At 44.7% G+C, this 27,097-nt stretch overlaps 1 gene segment (V, D, J or C); it reads right to left on the bottom strand.

Annotated features, from left to right (window-relative positions):
- Positions 1-10,941: 10,941 nt before the first annotated feature.
- On the bottom strand, positions 10,942-11,469 carry LOC132403075 (Ig kappa chain V region 3381-like). The segment is given in 2 exon segments: positions 10,942-11,264; positions 11,346-11,469. Coding segments are annotated over 2 exon segments (363 nt in total).
- Between the last annotated feature and the right edge of the window lie 15,628 nt (positions 11,470-27,097).

The following is a 27,097-nucleotide window of genomic DNA, read 5'->3' as shown; positions in this document are numbered from 1 at the left end:
GCGAACACCCGTGTTTAACGAATTCTCTTCGCTGTTTTTAACCGCGGTGCAATTTGCATTTCACTTTATAGCTTCGTTGAACAAAGCTGGTTCGATAAATTTGCGATGGACTATTAACGTGGATCAAAATTGCATGAATGAATACGAGCCAAGAGCATAAGTACCTACTAATGCTCACAGAAAACCTGGTCGCGTGATCTCAATGAACTACACCTCTAATCCAATTATCCCTGCTCTGATCTAGGGCTAAGAAGCTGTACAATACGTAAACAAGTCTTTCAGACTATTTTCCCTCCTGCATTTATCCTACCTGCTCGCCTTTCACAGTGTTATCTAGCACGGAAACGTCATTCATAGTGACCCTTCGCTATACGTGTGCCCCAGCTGATTTTATATACCTCTAAATCTCAAAGCCTCTAGCACTCTCGGGATAAATCCCAGTCCTCTCCAAACATCCCATCATTGTTTCAATGTTTCTTTTCTAGAACTGTCCTATATCAATCACTATTTGCAATTTTTACTTCATTCGGAAGTTTCTTTAACAAGTATAAACCTTATTCAGCACAGACCAGAAGCATTTAATGTCTAAAAGTAAGCACCATGGGGTCTCAGGTTGTAATCTACTCCCCCTCAACTGTCTGGAAGCATTTCATGGTTCCATCAATTTTAAATTCAGCGTTTCTACTAATTCACTCTTAACTCTGACTCAACACCACCAACTCAGTGCATTTCCATCACTTTCATCTTTCACTGACTTCATGTCTTTAGATTTCCTCTATGATTCCCTGGCAGAAAGTCCCATGACCCCAACATTCGCTGACTCTACTCCCTACCTCTATCAGTGTAGCTTTTGACTCCCCCCTTCCTTCCCCTGCCCCACATCATTAAGTAAGTAATTGCTGCAGGCTGATGGTGTTTCCCATTAGAGAATATAGGATAAGAACTCTGACGTCACAACCATGGGTCGCCAGTTCATTGGTCGACTCTAGTGTGTGTAAACCTCGTTTCCTGATCCCTTAAGACTGTTAGTTCTAATCTTCGGTCCATTCCCTGGATATTCTACGTAAACCTTATCTCCAAGATTCCCCTGGTTACCTGTTCCACGTTTGCTACTGTTCTAGCGCCTCTCGACCCTGCCTCCGTGCCTGTGTCCTGCACAAGGGTTCTTCCCCAGTCTCTCCCTTGCAACAACTGTGTGTTCTGTTGTACAAATGATAAATAAATGAATCTGAATGTGAATGCTAATTGATTTAATGATATTAAAATTATCACATGGTTGTTGCAAAGTGCTCAGTATCTGAGTAATTTTCTCTATAATCTAGCATAGAAAAATAAATAGTTTGGGAAAATGCTAGGAAGAATTCTTAAAAAAACAACTTACGTTAGTTTTTAGTTCACTTACTACTGGATTTTATAACATTTTGGAAAAAGAAACTTCGGAATGTGATTTCTGTTAGTCTGAGCTGAAGCAGCAATGTTTTAGGGAGGATGCTGACTTGCTAATACCAAGGGTATTATCAGAAGCAGAGACAAGACATGAGGAAATTAAGAACAATCTAGGACCAAGGATTAACTTTATTCACCGTATACATTTACATGTATTAAGAATTTACTGCGTTGTGTTGGTCGGGGTACAACATGCAACACAAAACAACACAATTTAATAATTATAAAAAATTAAGTTAGAAGTTAAAGGACGGATATGGAATAAACTGTGCCCAGATACATTGTGTACATACCAACATGCATTTACGATGTAAGCATCATTAGAAAAATGGTTTACAGTGTCTACAGTGCAATGATTGGTTAAGTGCAACAGTTGATCCGATTAACAGCCTGGGTGAAGAAACTTTTAAGATGATGTGAAGTGTTTGTTGTTTAGCCCCATAGTGCTGTCCAGAAGCGAGCTTGTGGAAGGAACCATTAGCAAATGTGCTTGTCTGTGGATGGTTTGAACCCTTTCTGTTTTGGTCAGTCTGCATTAAGTGAGGGGGAAAACTATGGCAAATGAATGTGGAGAGAATAAGATCATGAGCTTCATTCCGAGCAATCAAAAATAGATTATTGTCTAAATAGAGAGATACTGCAAACGAGTGAAGTACAGAGGGACTGAGATGTTTATGTTCATGTACTGCAAAACATTATGAAGCAGTCATATTGCAGAATGTTATCAGACAGTCAAAAAAGCAAATTACATCTTAGAAGAGAGGTCTTGTGGCAGTTGTCCAGGGCCTGGAATACTATCCATTGTTTTGCCCCCTTACCTTAAAAGGATATATTCACATTGAAGGTGATCCAGAGGGGTTTCAACATTCATGAGATGAGAGTATTGTCTTTTCAAGAGCCAAGTATTTTGTGTGTGTATTCCTTAGAGTTTGAAAAAAGCTGGAGTAACCTTATTGAAGCATATAAAGTGGGATAGATATTGAGACAGTTTCAGTGCTGGGGACAGCCCACAAGTGTTACCACACAAGCCGTTACCAATGTAGCATGTCCACAATGCTCAGCAGAACACAGCAAAACAGAACACAACAAGCAACAAATCCACAACAGCAACCAAGCTTCATTCCTCCCTCCCACCATGTATATACATTCTTTGAATTCCAGGACTCTCCATATTCTTCAGCCTCCAGTCTCCAGAAGACTCAGAATCAGATTCGGATGCATAGACATCGGGCCTTTGACCCAAGTGATCGCCCAGAGATTTACATATTCAGGACTCCAGCTAATGGGCTTTGACTCCAGGCTTTCAATTCGACCCTTAAGCTTTGATTCTCAGTATCAACAACAGAAGTAATTAAGTTATAGATAGATACATATTTCAAAGATCAAGAAATTGTGAGTTATTGGGAATTGGCACAGAAGGGGAGCTGCGACCAACACTTGAGTCAAGCCAATTATTCATCCAACACAGGGGAAGAAGGATAGCTCGAAGATGATAGGTGAAGGCATCTTGAGGTTTTCCAAGTAAAGAGCCTTTACTTCACAATGTCATCACGTCACCACTCTGTCTCCCCTTTACTTATTCTCTTCTCCTGACCTACCTATCACCTATCCCTGGTGCCCCTTTGTCTTCTCTCTCACCTTCCTTCCTCTCCAGACTTTATCTTTCCCACCCACCTGAATTCACCTATCACCTTCTAGCAATCCGTCTTCCAGCACCCCGCACCTTCACCTTTAAATTGTGGCATCTTCCTCCTTCCTTTGCAGTCCTGAAGAAGGGTGTTGACTCAAAATATTGACTGTTTATTCATTTGCACAGATGCTGCCTGACCTGCTGTCTACCTGCAGCATTTTGTGTGTGTTGCTTTGGATTTTCAGCCTACACAGAATTTCTTGTGGTCCTCATTTCATAGAGGTGCTTACTAAGAGAAAAGATGCTGACACACACTGGTTTAAGTCAGGACAGCAGGAGCAATGGGCTGGGGGAATATTTATTGGAAGGGCATTTTGGAAAGGCAGGGAATGCTGGAAGTGGATAAGACACCTGGTCCAGATGGCTTCCATCCAGAATTACTGAGGAAAGTTGGGTCAGACAATACAGAGAGTTGTGATCATCTTCCATTTCCCCAGGATAAGGGGGCCAGAGGAACATGACAGCTCTGTTTAGGAAAAAGTGGATGCATATTCCGAGAAACCATTGACCAATCAATCTGATAGGAACATCAGTAAAATTTTGAAATCGTTAATGAAGTAAATCAACAGGCTTTTAGAGAGGATAACTCAGGAGAGCAAGCATGGACTTGTAAAATGCAAATTGGATTTCATGAATATAATTATATTTTTTAATAAAGCAATAGAAAAGCTGATGTAAGTACATTGAACCAGAAAGTTAGCCTTGCCTCTCATGTGGGATGGTTGAATGCTCCTCTTGCGGGACCTGTAAAGGCAGGGAGACCTCCACTGTCTCTGATGACTTCACCAGTGAGAAGTGCATCCAGCAGCACCACGGAACACTCTGCATCAAGGAGTTGGAGCTGGAACTGTGATGATAGGGGATTTATTTGTTCAGGGAAAAGAAAGGAAGTTCTGTAGATGAGAACAATATTCACATGTACTATGTTGCATCCTGGGTGCCAAGGTCTGCGACATCTCAAATTGGGTCCTCAGCATTCTTAAACGGGAGGGCGAGCAGCGAGAGGCTGTGGTCCATAGGGATACCAATGACATAAGTAGGAAGATTGAAGAGGTTCTGGAAAGGTATTTCAGGGCAATGGGTGCGAAGTTAAAGGACAGGACCTCGAGGGATGTAATCTCAGGATTGCTACCCATGCCACATGTGTTAGTGAGGCTAGGAATAGAAAGATAACACAGTTTAACACATGGCTAATGACTTAGTGTAGTTGGCAGGGTGTCAGAATTTGGCTCGTTGGGCTGTCTTCCAGGGAATGTGGGATTTGTACTGAAGAGATTAATACCCTCCCAGGAAGGTTGCATGTTGGGGGAGTGGGTGGAGGGGTGTATGTGTTTAATCTAGAATTTCAGGGGAATGGAAACCAGAGTACCAGAACAGATAGTGGAGAGCTTGTGGAGACGGATGTTGTTAAGATCTCAGACAATTTCAGGAATCAAAAGGTTGGGCATGGTGTAGCTAATGTTCTGAGCTGCATATAGTTCAATGGAAGAAATACTATAGGAAAGGCTGATGAGTTCAGAACATGGATCAACGCATGGAATCATGATATAGTAGCCATTAGTGAGACTTGGTTGGAGGAGAGGCTGGACTGGCAGCTCAATATTCCAGTTCCTGTTGTTTTAGATGCAGCAGAGCAGGAGGGATTAAAGGAGGAGGGGTGGTGTTACTGGAAACGGAAATCACACAGCTGTGCTCAGTCAGGGGCAGACGGGAGAACTTGTCAGGTGAGGCTTTATGGATGGGACTGAGGAACAAGGAAGGTTTGAGCATGTTAATAGGGCTATATTACAGACCACCTAAAAAGAGAGATTACAGACTGATGCAAGAAACATAAATTGTAGGTGACTTTAACTTTCCACTATTCAACTGGGGTTCCCATACTCTAAAAGGACGGGATAGAATTTCCCAAATGTGCTCAGGAAAGTTTCTGAATCAGTACATAGAAGTCCCAATGAAAGATTGTGTAGTACTTAATCTTCTTTTTGGGAATGACACAGGGCAGGTGACAGAAGTTTGTGTTGGGGAACACTTGACATGGTGATCACAATGTCATTCATTTCAAGAAAGTATGCAAAAGGATAGGTCTAAACCGTAGGTTGAGATTCTGAATTGCAGAAAGGCTAATTTTGATGGTAGCAGAAAGGATCTGGCTGCTATGAATTGGGGCAGTTAAGTCGGCGGCCTCCAGAAGTGAAATTCTAAGATTACAAAGCTCATATGTGCCCTTCAGTATAAAAGGTAAAAATAACAAATGTAGGAAACTTTGTCTTTCAAGAGGTATGGGTGCCCTGGTTAAGAATTAAAGGAGATGCATTGTAGGTAGGAACAGATTAGATACTTATGGAGTATAAGAAATGCAAGAGAGTACTTGAGAAATAAACAGGAAAGTTAAAAGTAGGCAAGAGGTTGCCTTAGCAGACAAGCTGAAGGAGTATCCTTAAGGATTCTACAAGATACGTTAAGAGCAAAAGGATTGCAAGGGAGAAAATTGGTCCTCTGGAAGATCAGAATGGAAATCTATGAGTGGAGCCAAAAGAGATGGAGGAGACCTTAAGCAGATTTTCTGTTCACATCTTTATTTATGGAGGAGATGGACACAGAGTCTTAGAAGTCAGGCAAAGCAGCGACGAGGTCATGGACCCTATACAGATGACAGAGGTGGAGGTCCTTGCTGTCTTGAGGCAAATTAGGGTGGATAAATCCCCAGAGCCTGACAAAGTGTTCCTTTGAACCCAGTGGGAGGCAGGTGCAGAAATGCAGGGGCACTGAGGAGTGTTGTAGACAAAGGGATTTGGGAATACAGGTCCATAATTCATTGAGAGTGGCGTCAGAGGTACTTAGGACTATAACGAAAACATTTGGTACATTGGCCTTCATGAATCAAAGTATGAAGTGCAGGACTTGGGATATTAAGTTGATGCCGTATAAGATGTTGGTGAAGCCAAATTTGGAGTATTGTGTTCGGTTTTGGTCAGCTACCGACAGGAAAGATGTAATAAATTTGAATCAATGCAGAGAAAAATTACCAGGAAGTTGTCAGGACAATAGATTAGGAAACGTAAACGGAAAAAAATCACTGGTTTGGAAGTTATTCAATGGCTAAAGGTTTAAATGCACAGGCACTTATATTCACTTCTCCAGATTTCCTCGACACACCAGGACACAAGAAATGGGATCGGAAGAGGAGAAGGATGTGGTATCCAGGCCCGCAGTCCTGCCCCAACATTCAATATGATCATTACTAACATGCCCCAGGCCTCAGCATCTCCTCCATATGAGACCATCATGGCTCTCAGTTGTCTGATTCGAACATCCGTCATACTGCACTGATACAAACCGTTCAGCCCTACTCGTCCAAACTTCTAACGGCCAATGGGAGGGAAGCAAATTTATTGTTTCAGGTGGAAATTTCAGACAAGTAACTATCAACCTTCAATGGCCCAGGGTCCAGAAATACATTGAGATTCCAAAGAATCGCTTCTCCCTGCCAGAAGTTGTAAACGACTCCCATTTCCGTTTTATTGAAATTTTGTCGTCTGGGCTGTGAGAAATCGTGATATCAATAAACGAGATATTTGAAGTGGATGGAAACGTTGTCTGGGCGCGGGTCCGCATTCCATCAGGGAGATTTCTGGCAACTCTGTGGACATTGTGAGGGATCATTGACAGCAATGGTGCAGAGGTAGGAAATCAGCGGAGAGGGTGAAACAGGGCGAGGGGAAACGCAAGCATTCTATCAGGGACATGTTAGAGAGAACTCCTCCAAACCGAATGCGTTCCGCACTCTGTACTACTGAGTGACATGGTGAAACCGCAGGCGTCACTACTTCTTTCGGAGTTTGAGATTTGGTGTGTCAGCAGAGACTCCTGCAATAGTTTTACAGATATACCACGGAGAATATTCAGCTTATATAGATCCTGTAATGCAAGAGGTTGTAGAGAGTTGGAGACTCAACCAGCTCCTTCACGGCAAAACCATCTCCGCCATCGCGGACTTTTCAAGAGGCAGTGCTTCAAGAAGGCAGCATCCATTATTAAAGACCCTCACCATCCGGGACAACATACGAGTCTAAAGACCAACACTCAACGTTGTAACGACCGTTTATTCCCCTCCGCCATCAGATTTCAGAAGGGCCCATGAAAACAATCGTTTTCTTTTCATTTATTAATTTGGTTACTGATACTAATGTTTCTGTCTTGCACTGTACTACTGTCGCAAAGCAACACATTTCGCGACTTCCGTCAGTGGTAATAAGCCTGATTCTCATTCTGATTCACCAACAGGGCGCTGAGCTGAACAAACATTGACTTGAAGGGGGCGTTCGGGATCCAGTGACCACGCAAAAGAGAAAGTTGAGGGATTCACATTGAGGAGTTTCGACAAGAGACAGAAGGTCTTGCTGACAGTGAGGGTCGAGGAGGTGGAACGAGATTGGGATCTGCGTCGCTGCACTAATGTTGCCCGGATTGCTGAGAGTTTCCATAATATTCTGGAATGTTCTGGAGTTTTAATTGAAAGCAAATTATGGAAACGGGTCCGAGGGGCCGAGTGGCATTGTGGGATATTCAAGTAAACTTCTCCAAATTATGAAGGGACAACATACACCGGGGCATGCCCCGCCCCTGACACCCTTCCCCTAAGAAAGGCGGCGCTACTAGTCTCATATAAAGAAGTGATTTGGACACGGGCCGTGGTAGGAGCTGAGGCGGGTTCAGCCCCGACAACAAAAGCTGATAAACTGCGCTTCCTCTCAGATTCCAAACACTGATCCGGCGCAATAAGCATGAGGCAGGGTGCCTGGTTACTGGTGCTGCTTTTCAGCTGTGCGTTACCAACTCCTCTTCAACTTTTATTGCTCCTTCCCGCCGCGCAGATTCTTTTACCGTTTTTCTGCTCTTTTTGCAGGTGGAAGTGTGGCTCTTACCCTGATCCAGCCCAAACCATCGATTACAGCATCTGTTGGGGAAATCATACGAGTACGGTGTCAAGTGAATGGAGGCTCAGTTAGCAACAGTAATCCCCTTCACTGGTACCAACAGAAACCCGGCAAGCCGCTCGAAAGGATACTCTACTATGGAGATAGCGTAACGCGGGATTCGGGATTCGGGACATCCTTCAGCGCGGCAAAAATTACAGATTCCAATCTCCATCTGTCAATCGAAGTTAACGCTGACAGCGCTGCCACCTATTACTGCGCCTACTGGGTTTACACAGTATGTAATAGATAACAAACTCAACACAAAAACCTCGACGAGCAGCCAGTCAAACGGGGCCGCTGATCCGGAGGCTGCAGCGACCCCCCTCTGCTAGGCTTGCGTTGACTCCTATCTGCCGGGCAGGATGTTGGGGTCTGCGCAAGAGGCAGGGACAAAGGTGTTCTGTCACCAGAAACACGCAGCGTGGCCTGGCAGCTGTTGCGACAGGGGAACTGGGATTGCCAGTCTCCGAAAGATACTGATCTCCCGATGCGGGAAGCTGAGCGTTAACCACAGCCTCCCGATCCTGAACCCGCTACTCAAAACGGGAATTACTTGCGACACGCAGTCTGGCTGACATATGCATCTTGGTCCCAATTCACTCTTGGTACGGATTGCACGCAATTTTCGATTCAGTGTCAGATTTATTTATCACATTTACTGAGTCAGCACAAAATTATGGGCCGAAGGACCTCTACTGTGCCGTGTGGTTCTCTGTTCTATAACAACAGATGTCCTCACCGAGAGAACTTTTCGTGCTCTTCCTATTCTCGGCAAGTCCTCCAGAGTTGTACAACATGGAGAACCAGCGCTTTATCAGCCAATGGGCGATGGTAGCTGGCAATCAGGAAAGTGTTTCCTCGACAGTTTGACCTCAGACGTGGAGACATGTGGGACCTGGAGCCAACGTGGAGGACACTCATAGTTACACCATTCTATGCTAACTGCGTCTGTGAGGTATGAGGTACACACACATTGTGATAGAGGAACCTGGCGTTTGACTGTAAGTAACGTAAGTTGACTAGACACTTCCCCAATTGGCACCGGAGCAATATGATTCACATACCGCAGGAAATGTGGACCAAGTTGACCTGGAATGCATGCTGGAGTGCACTCATCATGAACATTGCAAGAACCTGCCGCACTGTCATGGGCATCGTACAGGTTGCAAAAGAATGCGGTTTTGAATTTCTTCACGTGGCATTACTAACTGATCGAGATAACTGTATTCAGCAAACGCTTTGAGATAAGTCAATATCCTGACTGTCTTTACTCGAACTGCTTTCATATAGTTACAGCATTGACCCATTGGGGGATCAATATGTGCCACGAGAACGTAGCGGTTAGCACGACGCTATTGCAGCTCAGGCGCGTCGGAGTTTGGAGTTCAGTTCTGGCGCTATCTGTAAGGAGTCTCTGTGGTTCCTCTCTGTGGAATGTCTGGGTTTTCCCAGGGTTCTCCGGTTTCCTCTCACTGTCCAAAGACGAACCGGGCAGGTTAGCTGATCATTGTAAATTGTGATTAGGTTAGGCTTCATCGAGGTTGTCGGGGGTTGCTGGGTAGGGGTGACCTGAAGTCCGGAAGGGCCTAATCTGCAATGTATCGCTAAATAAAGAAATAAAATTGCCTAGTGATGTCCTGTTCTTTTAAAGCCGAGCAAATCTGATCTGGCTATTTACAGCACAAAACTGGGACCAGAGAACTGAGTTCCAGGGATGAGGCGAGAGGATTTGATAACAGGACAGTATTTGGTGTACTGTAGCTCACAGTACCCCTGACAAAAATTCAAGTCAATGGGCATTAAGTGGGGTTCGCTCCAAGGGCTGGAGTAATAACTTGGAAAAAGGAGCGTGGTTTGAGGCCTCTTCCCCGACCTGTATATTTTCAGATACATCACCAATAAATTTACAAACTTGCCACACGTGTACAGGTAATGAAAATGCCTGACAAGTGTTTCCAATTACCAATCCTTGATGTTCATCGACCAGAAATACAATCGGACCAGCCACACAAACAGTGGGACAACAAGTATGCCCGCAGAAAGTGAATCTCAGTCTAAATATGGTGACATGTGTGCACTTCGATAATAAAGTTTACTCTGAACTTTGAACTTCGAATATGGCTGGTATCCTGGAGCATACACACTTTCTGATATTTCAAAGCCTTCCCATTATCTGTAAATGAAATTAGGGGTGTTATGTCGAAACATTTAGGTGCAGGAATTTATCTCAAGGAACATTAAGAAGCTGAACGCCATCCTGAATAAATCTGCTCCTTTCACTAAGAACAACCAACTGCCCAGAATATTTATTCTTGTGACCAGCTACACTGAATATTTGTAAACATCCAGGCTACTATTGCACTGCAATTACCTACCCAGGTTTATCTGACAGCACCTCCCAAATCACAGTCTATCACCAAGAAAGATTAAGGCAGCTATAGCTACTGTTCCGATAGACATATCATATATGTTATGCCATGGGTAAATGGATCTGAGACATTTTTTTCAAATAACATGCCCCACCCAAAAGTGGGGCGTTATGGTAGCACGGGGTTCAATTCCCACCCCTGCCTTAACGAGTTTGGACTTTCTCCTATTCCTCCGGCTGGTCTGGTTTCCTCCAAAACCCCCCTGCCACAACAGCTTCCAGGCCACGCTGCGTCTTTCTGGTGACAGAACCCCTTTGTCCCTGCCTCTTGCGCAGACCCCAACATCCTGCCCGGCAGATAGGAGTAAACGCAAGCCTAGCAGAGGGGGGTCGCTGCAGCCTCCGGATCAGCGGCTCCGTTTGACTGGCTGCTCGTCGAGGTTTTTGTGTTGAGTTTGTTATCTATTACATACTGTGTAAACCCAGTAGGCGCAGTAATAGGTGGCAGCGCTGTCAGCGTTAACTTTGATTGACAGATAGAGATTGGAATCTGTAATTTTTGCCGCGCTGAAGGATGTCCCGAATCCCGAATCCCGCGTTACGCTATCTCCATAGTGGAGTATCCTTTCGAGCGGCTTGCCGGGTTTCTGTTGGTACCAGTGAAGGGGATTACTGTTGCTAACCGAGCCTCCATTCACTTGACACCGTACGCGCACGCTTTCCCCAACAGGTGCTGTAATCGATGGTTTGGGCTGGATCAGGGTAAGAGCCACACTTCCACCTGCAAAAAGAGCAGAAAACGGTAAAAGAATCTGCGCGGCGGGAAGGAGCAATGAAACTTGAAGGGATGTTGGTAACGCACAGCTGAAAAACAGCACCACGAACCAGGCACCCTGCCACATGCTTGTTGCGCCGGATCAGTGTTTGGAATCTGAAAGGAAGCGCAGTTTATCAGCTTTTGTTGTCGGGGCTGAACCCGCCTCAGCTCCTACCCCGCCGTGTCCAAATCACTTCTTTACTAGTAGCGCCGCCTTTCTTCGGGGACGGGTGTCAGGGGCGGGGCATGCCCCGGTTTATGTTGTCCTTTCATAATTTCGAGAAGTTTACTTGAATATCCCACAATGCCACTCGGCCCCTTGGTCCCGTTTCCATAATTTGGTTCCGATCAAAACTGATCTTTAACCTAAACAAGACCAGAATATTGTTGAAACTCTCAGCAATCCGGGCAATATTAGTACAGCGGCGCAGATCCTAATCTCATTCCACCTCCTCGATCCTCACTGTCAGCAAAGCCCTTCTATCTCTTGTCGAAACCGCTCAGTGTCAATCCCTCAACTTTCTCTTTTGCGTGGTCACTGGATCCCGAGCGCCGCCTTCATGACAATGTTTGTTCCGCTCTGCGCCCTGTTGGTGAATCAGAATGAGAATCAGGCTTATTACCACTGACGTAAGTCGCGAAATGTGTTGCTTTGCGACAGTAGTACAGTGCAAGACAGAAATATTAGTGTCAGTTACAAAGCTAATAAATGAAAACAAGATGATTGTCTTCATGGGCCTTTCGGAGATCTGATGGCGGAGGGGAATAAACGGTTGTTACAATGTTGAGTGTTGGTCTTTGGACTCGTATGGTGTCCCGGATGGTGAGGGTCTTTAATAATGGATGCCGCCTTCTTGAAGCACTGCCTCTTGCAATGTCCGCGATGGCGGAGCTGGTTGTGCCGTGAAGGAGCTGGTTGAGTCGACAACCCTGAAACGTCTCCACCCAAGCAAGGCTGCAGGCCCGCATGGTGTCAGCCCCAGGGTGCTCAAAGCCTGTGCCCCCCAGCTATGTGGAGTACTTCACCATGTCTTCAACCGGAGCCTGAGTCTCCAGAGGGTTCCTGTTCTGTGGAAGACGTCCTGCCTCGTCCCTGTACCGAAGATGCCGTGCCCCAGTGGCTCCAATGACTACAGACAGGTGGCATTGACCTCCCACATCATGAAGACAGTGGACAGACTTGTTCTAGAGCAGCTCCGGCCTATGGTTAGGTCACACTTAGACCCCCTCCAGTTTGCCTATCAGCCCTGACTAAGAGTTGAGGATGCCATCGTCTACCTGCTGAATCATGTCTACACGCACCTGGACAAGCTGGCGAGCACTGGGAGGGTCATGTTTTTTGACTTCTCCAGTGCATTCAACACCATCCACCCTGCTCTGCTGGGTGAGAAGCTGACAGTGATGCAGGTGGATGCTTCCCTGGTGTCATGGATTATTGATTACCTGACTGGCAGACCACAGTACGTGTGCTTGCAATACTGTGTCAGACAGAGTGGTCAGCAGCACAGGGGCTCCACAGGTGACTGTCCTGTCTCCCTTTCTCTTCACCAGCTACACCTCAGACTTCAACTACTGCACAGAGTCTTGCCATCTTCAGAAGTTTTCTGATGACTCTGCCATAGTTGGATGCATCAGCAAGGGAGATCAGACTGAGTACAGGGCTACGGTGGAAAACTTTGTCACATGGTGCGAGCAGAATCATCTGCAGCTTAATGTGAAAAAGACTAAGGAGCTGGTGGTGGACCTGAGGAGGGCTAAGGCACCAGTGACCCCTGTTTCCATCCAGGAGGTCAGTGTGGACATGGTGGAGGATTACAAATACTTGGGGATATGAATTGACAATAAACTGGACTGGTCAAAGAACACTGAGGCTGTCTACAAGAAGGATCAGAGCCGTCTCTACTTCCTGAGGAGACTGAGGTCCTTTAACATCTGCCGGACGATGTTGAGGATGTTCTATGAGGCTGTGGTGGCCAGTGCTATCATGTTTGCTGTTCTGTGCTGGGGCAGCAGGCTGTGGGTAGCAGACACCAACAGAATCAACAAACTCATTCGTAAGGCCAGTGATGTTGTTGGGGTGGAACCAAACTCTCTGACAGTGGTGTCTGAAAACAGGATGCTGAACAAGTTGCATGCCATCTTGGACAATCCACTCCAAGACAATCTTGGACAATCTCCCATCCACTCCATAATGTACTGGTTAGGCACAGGAGTACATTCAGCCAGAGACTCATTCCACCGAGAAGCAACACTGAGCTTCATAAGAAGTCATTCCTGCCTGTGGCCATCAAACTTTACAACTCCTCCTTCGGAGTGTCAGACACCCTGAGCCAATAGGCTGGTCCTGCACATATTTCCAATTAGAATAATTTACTTATTATTATTTAATTATTTATAGTTTTATATTGCTATATTTCTACACTATTCTTGGTTGGTGCAACTGTAACAAAACCCAATTTCCCTCAGGATCAATAAAGTATGTCTGTCTGTCTGTCCCTTGCGTTACAGGATCGATACAAGCTGCATATTCTCCGTGGTGTATCTGTAAAACTATTGCAGGAGTCTCTACTGACACACCAAATCTCAAACTCCGAATGAAGTAATGACGCCTGCGGTTTCACTATGTCACTCAGTAGTACAGAGTGCGGAACGCATTCGGTTTGGAGGAGTTCTCTCTAACATGTCCCTGATAGAATGCTTGCGTTTCCTCTCGCCCTGTTTCACCCTCTCCGCTGATTTCCTACCTCTGCACCATTGCTGTCAATGATCCCTCACAATGTCCACAGAGTTGCCAAAATTCTCCCTGATGGAATGCGGACCCGCACCCAGACAACGTTTCCATCCACTTCAAATATCTCGTTCATTGATATCACGATCTCTTACTGCTCAGAAGACAAAGTTTCAATAAGACAGAAATGGGAGTCATTTACAACTTCTGGCAGGGAGAAGCAATTCTTTGGAATCTCAATGTATTTCTGGACCCTGGGCCATTGAAGGTTGATAGTTACTTGTCTGAAATTTCCACCTGAAACAATAAATTTGCTTCCCTCCCATTGGCCGTTAGAAGTTTGGACGAGTAGGGCTGAACGGTTTGTATCAGTGCAGTATGACAAATGTACGAATCGGACAACTGAGGGCCATGATGATCTCATATGGAGGAGATGCTGAGGCCTGGGGCATGTTAGCAATGATCATATTGAATGTTGGGGCAGCACTCTGGGCCTGAATACCACATCCTTCTTCTCCTCTTCCAATCCCATTTCCTTGTGCCCTGGTGTGTCGAGGAAATCTGGAGAAGTGAATATAAGTGCCTGTGCATTTAAACCTTTTGCCATTGAATGACTTCCAAACCAGTGATTTTTTCCGTTTTCTTTTCCTAATCTATTGTCCTGACAACATCCTGATAATTAAAATTAGCCTTTCTCCAATTCAGATTATCAACCTACAGTCTAGATCTATCTTTTTGCATACTTTCTTTGAAATGAATGACATTGTGATCACCAGGTCAAAAGTGTTCCCCAACACAAACTTCTGTCACCTGCCCTGTGCTATTCCTAAAAAGAAGATCAAATACTGCACAACCTCTCACTGGGAATTCTATGTACTGATTCAGAAACTTTCCTGAACACATTTGGCAAATTCTATCCCATCCCTTCCTTTTCGAGTATGGGAATCCCAGTTCAATAGTGGAAAGTTAAAGTAACCTACAATTAATGTTTCTTTCATCATTCTGTAACCTCTCTACAGATTTGTTCTCTAAATCCTGCGTACTGCTGGGTGGTCTATAATATAGCCCCATTAACCTGCCCATACATTTTTATTCCACAGTACCACCCATAAAGCTTCACCTGACAAGTTCTCCCGTCTGCCCCTGACTGAGCAGAGCTGTGTGATTTCCGTTTCCAGTAACACCACCCCTCCTCCTTTAATCCCTCCTGCTCTGCTGCATCTAAAACAACAGGAACCAGAATATTGAGCTGCCAGTCCAGCCTCTCCTCCAACCAAGTCTCACTAATGGCTACTATATCATGATTCCATGCGTTGATCCATGCCCTGAACTCATCAGCCTTTCCTATAGTATTTCTTGCATTGAACTATATGCAGTTCAGAACATTAGCTACACCATGCCCAACCTTTTGATTCCTGAAATTGTCTGAGATCTTAACAACATCTGTCTCCACAAGCTCTCCACTATCTGTTCTGGTACTCTGGTTCCCATCCCCCTGAAACTCTAGCTTGAACACACACACCCCTCCACCCACTCCCCCAACCATGCTGCACTAGCAAACCTTCCTGGGAGGGTATTAATCTCTGAGGTACAAATCCCACATTCCCTGGAAGAGAGCCCAACAAACCAAATTCTGACACCCTGCCAACTACACTAAGTCATTAGCCATGTGTTAAACTGTGTTATCCTTCTATTCCTGGCCTCACTAACACATGTGGCATGGGTAGCAATCCTGAGATTACATGCCTCGAGGTACTGTCCTTTAACTTCGCACCCATTGCCCTGAAATACCTTTCCAGAACCTCTTCAATCTTCCTACTTATGTCATTGGTATCCATATGGACCACAGCCTCTCGCTGCTCGCCCTCCCGTTTAAGAATGCTGAGGACCCAATTTGAGATGTCGCAGACCTTGGCACCCAGGATGCAACATAGTACATGTGAATATTGTTCTCATCTACAGAACTTCCTTTATTTTCCCTGAACAAATAAATCCCCTATCATCACAGTTCCAGCTCCAACTCCTGAATGTAGAGTGTTCCATGGTGCAGCTGGATGCACTTCTCACTGGTGAAGTCATCACAGACAGTGGAGGTCTCCCTGCCTTCCCACATCCCGCAACAGGAGCACTCAACCATCCCACATGGCATCATTACTGTTCTAGCTGTGTAAATATAAAGAAGGAAACTCTAGATAATCCGAAAATAAAATCTACCTACAGCTTTTTCACCTTTTCTCACTCAAGCCTCTAAGAGCTAAAGCCTCAAATAACACTGTCCACACCAGTAATAGCCACTCTGCTTGGTTTTGACTTGCTTTTAATTTGTTCTTCCCAATCAATCTTGATTGCTGATTGCCACTGTTCAAAAACCAAACTGCCATGAATCGATGCCTTATATACTCAATTGGCGAACCCAAGTGAGCTTTGTCTTCTCATGATGATTGACCTCTGCTCAAAGTTGTGAGAACAATTCAGCTGATTAGATTATATTAGCGCAGAGAGACAGGGCTAACTTTTTAGTTCAATGGACTTACATCAGCTTTTCTATTACTTTATTAAAAAATATAATTATATTCATGAAATCCAATTTGCATTTTACAAGCCCATGCTTGCTCTCCTGAGTTATCCTCTCTAAGTGCCTGTTGATTTACTTCAATTAACTTGATTTCAAAATTTTACTGATGTTCCTATCAGACTGATTGGTCAATGGTTTCTCAGAATATGCATCAACTTTTTCCTAAACAGAGCTGTCATGTTCCTCTGGCCCCCTTACCCTGGGGAAATGGAAGATGATCACAACTCTCTGTATTGTCTGACCCAACTTTCCTCAGTAATTCTGGATGCAAGCCATCTGGACCAGGTGTCTTATCCACTTCCAGCATTCCCTGCCTTTCCAGAATGTCCTTCCAATAAATATTCCCCCTGCCCTTTGCTCCTGCCATCCTGACTTAAACCAGTGTGTGTCAGCATCTTTTCTCTTAGTAAGCACCTCTATGAAATGAGGACCACAAGAAATTCTGTGGATGCTGGATATCCAAAGCAACACACACAAAATGCTGGAGGTACTCAGCAGGTCAGGCAGCATTTGTGCAAATGAATAAACAGTCAATATTTTGAGTCAACACCCTTCTTCAGGACTGCAAAGGGAGAAGGAAAATGCCACAATTTAAAGGTGAAGGTGCAGGGTGCTGGAAGAAGGATTGCTAGAAGGTGATAGGTGAAAGCAGGTGGGCGGGAAGATGAAGGCTAGAAAGGAAGGAATCTGAGAGGTAGGAAGGACAGAAGGAAGATAAAGGGGCACCTGGGGTAGGTGATAGGTAGGTCAGGAGAAGAGAATAAGTAAAGGGGAGACAGAGTGGTGACATGATGACATTGTGAAGTAAAGGCTCTTTACATCAAAAACCTCAATATGCCTTCAACTACCATCTTCGAGCTATCCTTCTTCCCCTGTGTTGAATGAATATCTGTTTTGACCCAAGTGTTGGTCTCAACTCCACTTCTCTGTCAATTCCCAATTACTCACAACTTCTTGGTCTTTGAAATATGTATCTATCTATAACTTAATTACATCTGTTATTGATACTGAGAATCAAAGCTCAAGGGTCGAATCGAAAGCCTGGAGTCAAAGCCCATTAGCTGGAGTCCTGAATATGTAAATCTCTGGGTGATCACTTGGGTCAAAGGCCCGATGTCTATGCATCCGAATCTGATTCTGAGTCTTCTGGAGACTGGAGGCTGAAGAATATGGAGAGTCCTGGAATTCAAAGAATGTATATACATGGTTGGAGGGAGGAATGGAGGTTGAAACCCCTCTGGATCTCCTTCATACTACATCCTTTTGCAGGTAAGGGGGCAAAAAACATGCAAAGTATTCCAGGCCCTGGACAACTGCAACAAGACCTCCCTTATAAAATGTAATTTGCTTTCTTGACTTTATGGTAAGATTCTGCAATACGACTGCTTCATAATGTTTTGCAGTACATGAACATAAACATCTCAGTCCCTCTGTACTTCACTCGTTTGCAGTATCTCTCTATTTAGACAATAATCTATTTTTGATTGCTCTTAATGAAGCTCCTGATCTTATTCTCTCCACATTCATTTGCCATAGTTTTCCCCCTCACTCAATGCAGACTGACCAAAACAGAAAGGGTTCAAACCCTCCACAGACAAGCACATTTGCTAATGGTTCCTTCCACAAGCTCGCTTCTGGACAGCACTATGGGGCTAAACAACAAACACTTCACATCATCTTAAAAGTTTCTTCACCCAGGCTGTTAATCGGATCAACTGTTGTACTTAACCAATCACTGCACTGTAGATACTGTAAACCATTTTTATAATGATGCTTACATCGTAAATGCATGTTGGTATGTACACAATGTATTTGGGCACAGTTTATTCCATATCCGTCCTTTAACTTCTAACTTAATTTTTTATAATTATTAAATTGTGTTGTTTTGTGTTGCATGTTGTACCCTGACCAACACACCACAGCAAATTCTTAATACATGTGGTGAAATAAAGTTTAACATTAAACATTTAACATTCTAATGTTCTTATTTACTAGGATCACTGTTCATGACTTTTCTTTTATTTTACTTCTCCTTCATCGAATGTCAATAAAACGCACAGCCTTAAAATGTTCAGTATTGGTGGAGAGACAGCAGTGTTGGATTCTAATGTTTATGATCCAAGGCTCTTTCAGAAGTCAGAAACAAGGCATAAAACATGTGGCTCCATGATCATTGCAATAAGCTCCAGGAGAATAAAGGAATTGGAAAGGGAGAGCAGCAGAAGTCGAAAAACAAAGAAGAAAGAGAAGGGAAATAAGATAAGCTCAGAGAGGTAGGTAATGATAGAGATCTAGAAGATTAAAAGGTTAAAAGGAAGCTTAAATTAGGAGAGCCAGAAGGGGCCATGAGAAGGCCTTGGTGGGCAGGAAAATCCCAAGGCATTCTGCCAGTATGTGAAGGGCAGGAGGGTAAGATGTGAAAGAATAGGACCAATCAAATGTGACAGTGGGGAAGTGTTTATGGAACCAGAGGAAATAGCAGAGGTACTTAATGAATACTTTACTTAAGTATTCACTATGGAAAAGGCTCTTGGTGATAATAGTGATGACTGGCAGCAGATTGAAAAGCTTGAGCATGTAGATATTAAGAAAGAGGCTGTGCTGGAGCTTTTGGAAAGCATCAAGTTGGATAAGTCACCGGGACAGGATGAGATGTACCCCAGGCTACTGTGGGAGGCGAGGGAGGAGATTGCTGAGCCTCTGGCTATGATCTTTGCATCATCAATGAGAATGGGAGAGGTTCTGGAGGATTGGAAGGTTGCGGATGTCGTTCCTTTATTCAAGAAAGGGAGTGGAGATAGCCCAGGTAATTATAGACCAGTGAGTGTTACCTCAGGGGATGGTAAGTTGATGAAGATCCTGAGAGGCAGGATTTATGAACATTTCAGGAGGTATAATATGATTAATACTAGTCAGCACAACTTTGTCAAGGGCAGGTCGTGCCTTACAAGCCTAATTGAACTTTTAGAGAATGTGACTAAACATATTGATGAAGGAAGAGCAGTAGATGTAGTGTATATGGATTTTAGCAAGGCATTTGATAAGGTACCCCTTGCAAGGCTAATTGTGAAAGTAAGGAGGCATGGGATCCAAGGGGACATTGCTTTGTGGATCAAGAACTGGCTTGCCCACAGAAGGCAAAGAGTGGGTGTAGATGGGTCATATTCTACATGGAGGTCAGTCACCAGTGGAGTGCCTCAGGGATCTGTTCTGGGACCCTTACTCTTCGTGAATTTTATAAATGACCTGGATGAGGAAGTGGAGGGATGAGTTAGTAAGTTTGCTGATGACACTAAGGTTGGATGTGTTGTGGATAGTGTGGAGGGCTGTCAAAGGTTACAGCGGGACATTGATAGGATGCAAACCTGGGCTGAGAAGTGGCAGATGGAGTTCAACGCAGATAAATGTGAAGTGGTTCATTTTGGTAGGTCAAATATGATGGTAGAATATGGTATTAATGGCAAGACTCTTGATAGTATAGAGGATCAGAGGGATCTTGGGATCCGAGTCCATAGGACGCTCAAAGAAGCTGCGCAGGTTGATTCAGTGGTTAAGAAGGTGTATGGTTTATTGGCCTTCATCAATTGTGGAATTGAATTTAGGAGTTGAGAGGTGGTGTTGCAGCTATATAGGACCCTGGTCAGACCCCAGTTGGAGCACTGTGCTCATTTCTGATCACCTCACTACAGGAAGGATGTGGAAGCCATTGAAAGGCTGCAGGGGAAATTCACAAGGATGTTGCCTGGATTGGGGAGCATGTCTTATGAGGATAGGTTGAGTGAACTCGGCCTTTTCTCCTTGGAGTGATGGAGGATGAGGTGTGACCTGATAGAAGTGTATAAGATGTTGAGAGGCATTGATCGTGTGGTTAGTCAGAGGCTTTTTCCAAGGGCTTTAAATGGTTGCCACAAGAGGACGTAGGTTTAAGGTGCTGGGGAGTAGGTACAGAGGAGATGTCAGGGGTAGGTTTTTTACTCAGAGAGCGGTGAATGGAATGGGCTGCCAGCAAAGGTGGTGAAGGCAGATACAATAGGAACTTTTAAGAGACTTTTGGATAGGTACATGGAGCTTAGAAAAATAGAGCGCTATAGGTAAGCCTAGTAATTTCTAGGTAGGGACATGTTCGGCACAACCTTGCAGGCCGAAGGGCCTGTATTGTGCTGTAGGTTTCCATGTTTCTATGTTTAAGATGGTGAGCCAGCATGATTCCAAAACAATACAAACAAATGTAACCACTAGGAAACACACTGTACAATTACATAATAATAGGGAATTATGTAAAATACTAGCCGGTATAAGAGAGTTAAACTGCAAAGAAATAACAATTACACATTGTAATCCAACACCAGGAGATGAGAAGCTCTGTTTTAAATCAAAAACAATATGCTGCTCAGGAAAGATGCACAGAAGCAACACACACAAAATGCTGGAGTAACTCAGCAGGTCAGGCAGCATCTCTGGAAATGGAAAAAAAACAGTGGAAGTCTTAGGCAGAGAAATGGGGTTTCCCTTCCTCCAACACCAATGCTATCGTCACCTGCATCTCCTCAATTTCCACCCCGTGCTCACCCCATCTTCCCTTTGCCTAAACAATGGTAGAGTTCTTCTTGTTCTTACCTACCAACCCATGAGCCTCCACATCCAACACACCATTCTCCATAACTTCCACTATCTCCTAAATGATCCAACACCAAACATATTTTTACCTTTCCACCAACCCCACCCCCCAGCATTCTCCACTTTCCACAGTGATCACCCCCTCCATGGTTTCTTTGTCCATTCATCCCTCCCCACTAATCTCCCTCCCTGCAAGTGGCCAAAGTGGTCACCTGCCCATTCACTTCCTCCCTCACCTCCATTCAGTCCATATGACCATAATATATAGGAGATAATTAGGCCATTTGGCCCATCAGTTATGCTGTGACATTTCATCATGGCTGATCCATTTCCCTCTCAGCCCCAATCTCCTGCCTTCTCCCCATAACCCTTCATGCCCTGACTAACCAAGAATATATCAACCTCTGCCCGATGACCTGGACTCTACAGACACATGTAGCGATGAATTCTACAGATTCATCACTCTCTGGTTAAATAAATTCCTCCTCATCTCCATTCTAAATGGACTGCCCTTCATCCACATCCACTCTATTGAGGCTTTCAGCATTTGATAGGTTTTCAGTAAGATCCCTCCTCATTTTTCTGAATTCCAGGGAACACAGGCCCAGAGCCAACAATCAGTCCTCGTATGGTAACCCTTTCATTCCAAGAATAATCTTTGTGAACCTCCTGTGAACCCCCTTTGATGTCAGCACATCTTTTCTTAGATAAGGGGCCCAAAACTGCTCACAATTTTCCTAGTGAAGCCTTACCAGTGTCTTATAAAGCCCAAACTATACATCCTTGTTTTTATACTCTACTCCCCTTGAATGAATGCTAATGTTGCATTTGCCTTCCTCACCACCATCTCAACCTGCAAATTAACATTTAGGGAATCCTGCACGAGGACTCCTAAGTCCCTCTGAGCCTCAGATTTTTGAATTTTCTCTTCATTTAGGAAATAGACCACGGTTTTATTTCTTCTACCAAAGTGCATGACTGTACATTTCTGATATTGTATTCCATCTGCCATTTCTTTGCCATTCTTCTAATCTGTCTAAGTCATTCTGCAGCCTTCCTGCTTCCTCAATGCTGCCTACCCATCCACCTATCTTTGAACCACAAACTTGTCCACCGGCCATCAATTCTATCATTAAAATCATTGACGGAGAACACCACAAGTCAACCAGGAAAGGTTCCTTTTATTCCCATTCTTTGACTCCTGCAAATCAGCTAATGCTCTGTCGATGCTAGTATCTTTCCAATAATATCATTGGGTTTTAACTTGTTAAGTAGCCTGATGAGCAGCACTTTGACAAAGGCCTTCTGAAGATCCAAGTACACTACATCCATCGATTCTCCCTTGTCTATCCTGCTTGTTATTTCTTCAAAGAATTCCAACAGCTTTTTCAGGCAAGACTTTCCCTTAAGGAAACCACCCTCATGTCAGCCTATTTCATCACATGCCTCCAAGTACCCCGAAAGCACTCGCTTAACAATTGACTCCAATGACTTCCCAACCACTGAGATTAAACTAACTGGCCTATAATTTCCTTTCTTCTGCTTCTCTTCCTTTTGAAGAGTGGAGTGACTTTTGCAATTTTACAGTCCTCCAGAACTATGTCAAGACCTATTGATTCTTGAAAGGTCAATATAATTGACTCCACAATGACTTCAGCCACCTCTTTCAGAACCCTAGAGTGTAGACTATTTCGACCAGGTGATTTATTTACCTTCAGACCTTTCAGTTTCCTATGCACCTTTTCCCTGGTAATGGTGACTTCACTCACTTCTGCCCCAGGACACTTTTGCACTTGCAGCATTCTGTCAGTGTCTTCCACATAGATGACTGGTGAAAAATACTTATTCAATTCATCCAACATTTCCTTATACCCCATTACTACCTCTTTAGCATAATTTTCCAGCAGGTCAATATCTACTCCCAGCTCTCATTTACTCTTTATATATCTGAAGAAACTTTTGGCATCCTCTTTAACATCATTGGTTAGCTTACCTTTATATTCAATCTTTTCCCTCTTTATGACTTTTTAGTGGCTTTCTGTTAGTTTTTAAAAGCTTTCCAATACTAACTTCCCACAAACTTTTGTTCCATTAAATAGCTTCTCTTTGGCTTTTATGTTGGCTTTGACTTCCATTGTCAGCCACGGTTGTGTCTTCCTGCCTTTGGGATCCTTATTCTTCTTTAGGATTTATCTATCCTTTGCCTTCTGAATTGCTCTCAGAAATTCCAGCCGTTGCTGCTCTTCCATCATCACTGCTTGTGTCCTCTTCCAATCAACATTGGCCAGCTGCTCTCCCATGCCTCTGTAATTCCCTTTACTCCAAAGGTTCTTCCATTTAAAAAGTAGGATGAAGTCTATCATATTATGAGCACTGGCTCCTAACTGGCTCTTAAGCTCTCTAAGCAATTCCAATTCATTTCACAACACCCAATCCAGAATAGCTGATTCCCTGGTAAGCTCTACTATGAGCTGCACTGAAAAGACATCTTGAAGGCATTCTTCAAATATCCAGCCTTGGGATCCAGCATCAACTTGATTTTCCCAATCTACCTGCATATTGAAATCCCCCGTGACTATTGTGACATTTCCTTTTTGACATGCCTTTTCGATCGCCTTTTGTAATTTGCAGCCCACCACAGTTCGGATGTCTGTATATATTTCCACCTGTATCTTTTTACTCTTGTAGTTTCTTAGCTCTATCCAGAAGGATTCCATATTTCCAATCCTATGTCATCTCTACCGAATGATTTGATTTCAGTTTTCACCAAAGAGGCACCCACCTCCCTGCCTACTTGCTTGTCCTTTCGATAAAATGTGTGAAGTCCTCGATACAGTCCTTAAAGATAAGGCAGCATTCACCTGCGAATCTGTTGGGGTCGTCTATTGTGTCCGGTGCTCCCGATGCAGCCTCCTCTACATTGCTGAGTCTGGTCGTAAATTGGGGGACCGCTTCCGTCGAGCACTTCCTCTCCATCTGTCGAAAGCGGAACTTGCGGCTGACCAAACATTTTAATTCTGATTTCCACTGCAGTTCTGTCAGGTCAGCCCATGACTTCCTCTTGTGCCAAGATGAGGCCACCCTTAGAGTGGAGGAGCAACGTCCTATATTCCGTCTGGGTAGCCTCCAACCCGATGGCATAAACATCGATCTCTTCTGCCGGTAAAAAATATATATTCTATCCCCCTCCCCACTTCTATTTCCCACTCTGATCTCTTACCGCTTCTCACCAGCCTAAAACCTCACCCTGGGTCCCCTCCTCCTTCCCTGTCTCCTCTGACCTACTCTACTCTCCTATTAGATTCTTTTTTCTCCCGCCTTTTACCCTTCCTACCACTTGGCTTCACCTACCACCTTCTAACTATCGTCCGTCCCCTTCCCCCCCCCCCTCCGCCCCTGCCATCTTTTTATTCTGTCATCTTCCCCCTTCCTTTCCAGTCGTGAAGAAGGGTCGCAGCCCGAAACTTCGACTGTTTATTCACTTCCATCGATTCTATCTGACATCTGACCTGGCGAGTTCCTCCAGCATTTTGTGTGTGTTGCTTTGGATTTCCAGCATCTCCAGAATTCCTCGTGTTAAGACAAGGTTAACGTTTGGGGTCAGATTGCTTCAGATTAATGACCTTGCCTACACGGGTGTTAGGGGTCATTTGCGACGTGCCGAAGCATTTCTGCCGGGAGAATGATAGAGAGTTTTACAGAGCAGAAATAGGCCTTCGGGCACACACGTGTGATGGAATGCTCTCTACCTGTCTGGATAGTGCAGCTTCAGCAGTTCTCTATCTCCAGGGGGAAGTGATCCTTGTGACCGACACCTATCAAACATCCAAAACTTCAATCTCCCGAAGTCTCACTGTGGGTGCGGAAATCAACAAAATGCACCCGGCTACGCTACTCCTATAGACGAAAGGGTGCAGGAAGCACAAACGTTTATGTTCCTATTTATATTATGTCCAGAAATGGAATATACTGTATATCACCAGTCCTCAATGATATGGGCTACACTTGGGACAACTTGAAAGACTGGCCAATGTCGAGGGCCAATGCTCCGGCAGGATAATGGCATTCAGTAAATGAGTATGATTAGGATCTGTCTGTTTAGCACATATGATCGGATGTGTATAATATACCGATATTAAAATATTCCGATAAAATAAAATAATGTTATAAAGTAAACTGACCGAGTGCAAAGCCTCCACATCCTTTCACTATTCCCTCTTCCCTGAGAGCTACTATCGAGCAGATGTGACAAAGAGAGGTAGTGTAAGAACTGGCTGAACAAGGCCACGGTCGAGTAATCGGTTGCTTATCGTCGGCTCGGGGAGATGTGGAGCATTCGTCCGTGATCGGCAGAGTGGATTTGTGGGGTCAAGTGGTCTACTCCTTCTGAGGTCCCGTGTGTTCGCATCTGTACGGTAGCTGGAACAAGGTGACGCCGCTAGATGGCAGGATATGTTTACCAATCGTAATTCGACAACTCCCCTCGGTAGCCGTCTCCCCTTGCCCATTTCCTCTCTCCCCTATCCAACACCCTCCGTACCTCCAGTAGACATCTTCCCATCTCCCTCTCGATTCCATTTCACTGTATCCACCTTCTCAAAAGTTTTCGTTCCCCTTCCGGCATTCCCTCTCACTCCTTCCCGATTAAAAGGTCCCCGTCTCCCATCTCCCCTTCTCCCATTCTCCTCTCTCCTCCACATCTCTCCTTCCAGTTTCTGCCCTCCACCTCTGGATGGATGAGGAACTGGCGCACATTCCTGACAGACGCACGGTGAGATTCCCGTGGGTGCTCCGGTTTCAATGGGTACAGTTAATGTCAGAGAAATGTGTACAATATCCATCCTGATGTTCTTTTTTTCCCGCAGCAATCCACGAAAACGGAGGAGTGCCCCAAAAAAGTGACTAACAGTTAAATGTTAGAACCCCAAAGCACCCCCAACTTCCCCGTCCCACGCATAAGCAGCAGCAAAACAACGACCCCCACCCCCCCCCACCAACAAAAAAAGCAACGGCACCCCCCCACCAACAAAAAAGCATCGGCACCCCCCCCCCCACCGAGCAGGCAAGCGTGCACCAAAGCATCAGAAAAGACGCAGACTGCAGCACCCCAAAAGGTTGCACGTTCACCCGGTATTCGACATACCACAGGCGCTCATTCTCCCTAATAAGATAAAAAGAGGTGCCCCTTTCATCCTATTTGTGACAACGTTCTGGTTCGTAGCTAATTACTTGTGCAAATGGTCTCGATGTCGATCGGTGGTCGTAGAAAGATTAGGCATGTGAGGGAGGAAAATAATCGGGGGCGGGGTGGGAGGGATTGCTCCAAGAGTTTGCATGGATTCAGTGCAATGAACGGTGTGAATCATATGAATAGAGGACTGACAAGAGGGGCCGAATGGTATATTCAAGCTTCGGGTATTAAAGTTCTTTCGCAGGAAAGCGAAATATGAAGGCAGCCTTGCCGGTTGGCCTGATTGCATTTTGGGGCAATTCCCTCGGGACTCAACCGTTCAGTTGTGACTGTGGGAGTTCCCCTCTGTGTTCGGTGACTGTGGAAATGGCCCGAAACATGTGAAGGTTTCGCACTGTCCTGCTGGAGGAACCTCGGATTAAAGGCAGCTATACTTTCTGGAGCAGAATGGAGCTTTATGGAGAAACGGTGGGGGGGGGGGGGGGGCAAGTAAGAGCCTACTGTCCTGTGATTCGTGTCAGGGGGATCTCGTTTGACCATCCTGTACGCGAGACTCTGCTCCATTTATTTGTACATTCGCCAGTTTAATTGAGTTAATAGTTTATAACTGTTCTAGGATGAGATTTATTTCACTGTAAGTTTAAGAATAGTAGCAGATTTATAGAAATATTTCTCTGGTCCACAGG

The sequence above is a fragment of the Hypanus sabinus genome, chromosome 1, assembly GCF_030144855.1.
Source record: "Hypanus sabinus isolate sHypSab1 chromosome 1, sHypSab1.hap1, whole genome shotgun sequence".
NCBI lineage: Eukaryota > Metazoa > Chordata > Chondrichthyes > Myliobatiformes > Dasyatidae > Hypanus > Hypanus sabinus.
This window is presented reverse-complemented; position numbering and strand designations above follow the sequence as displayed.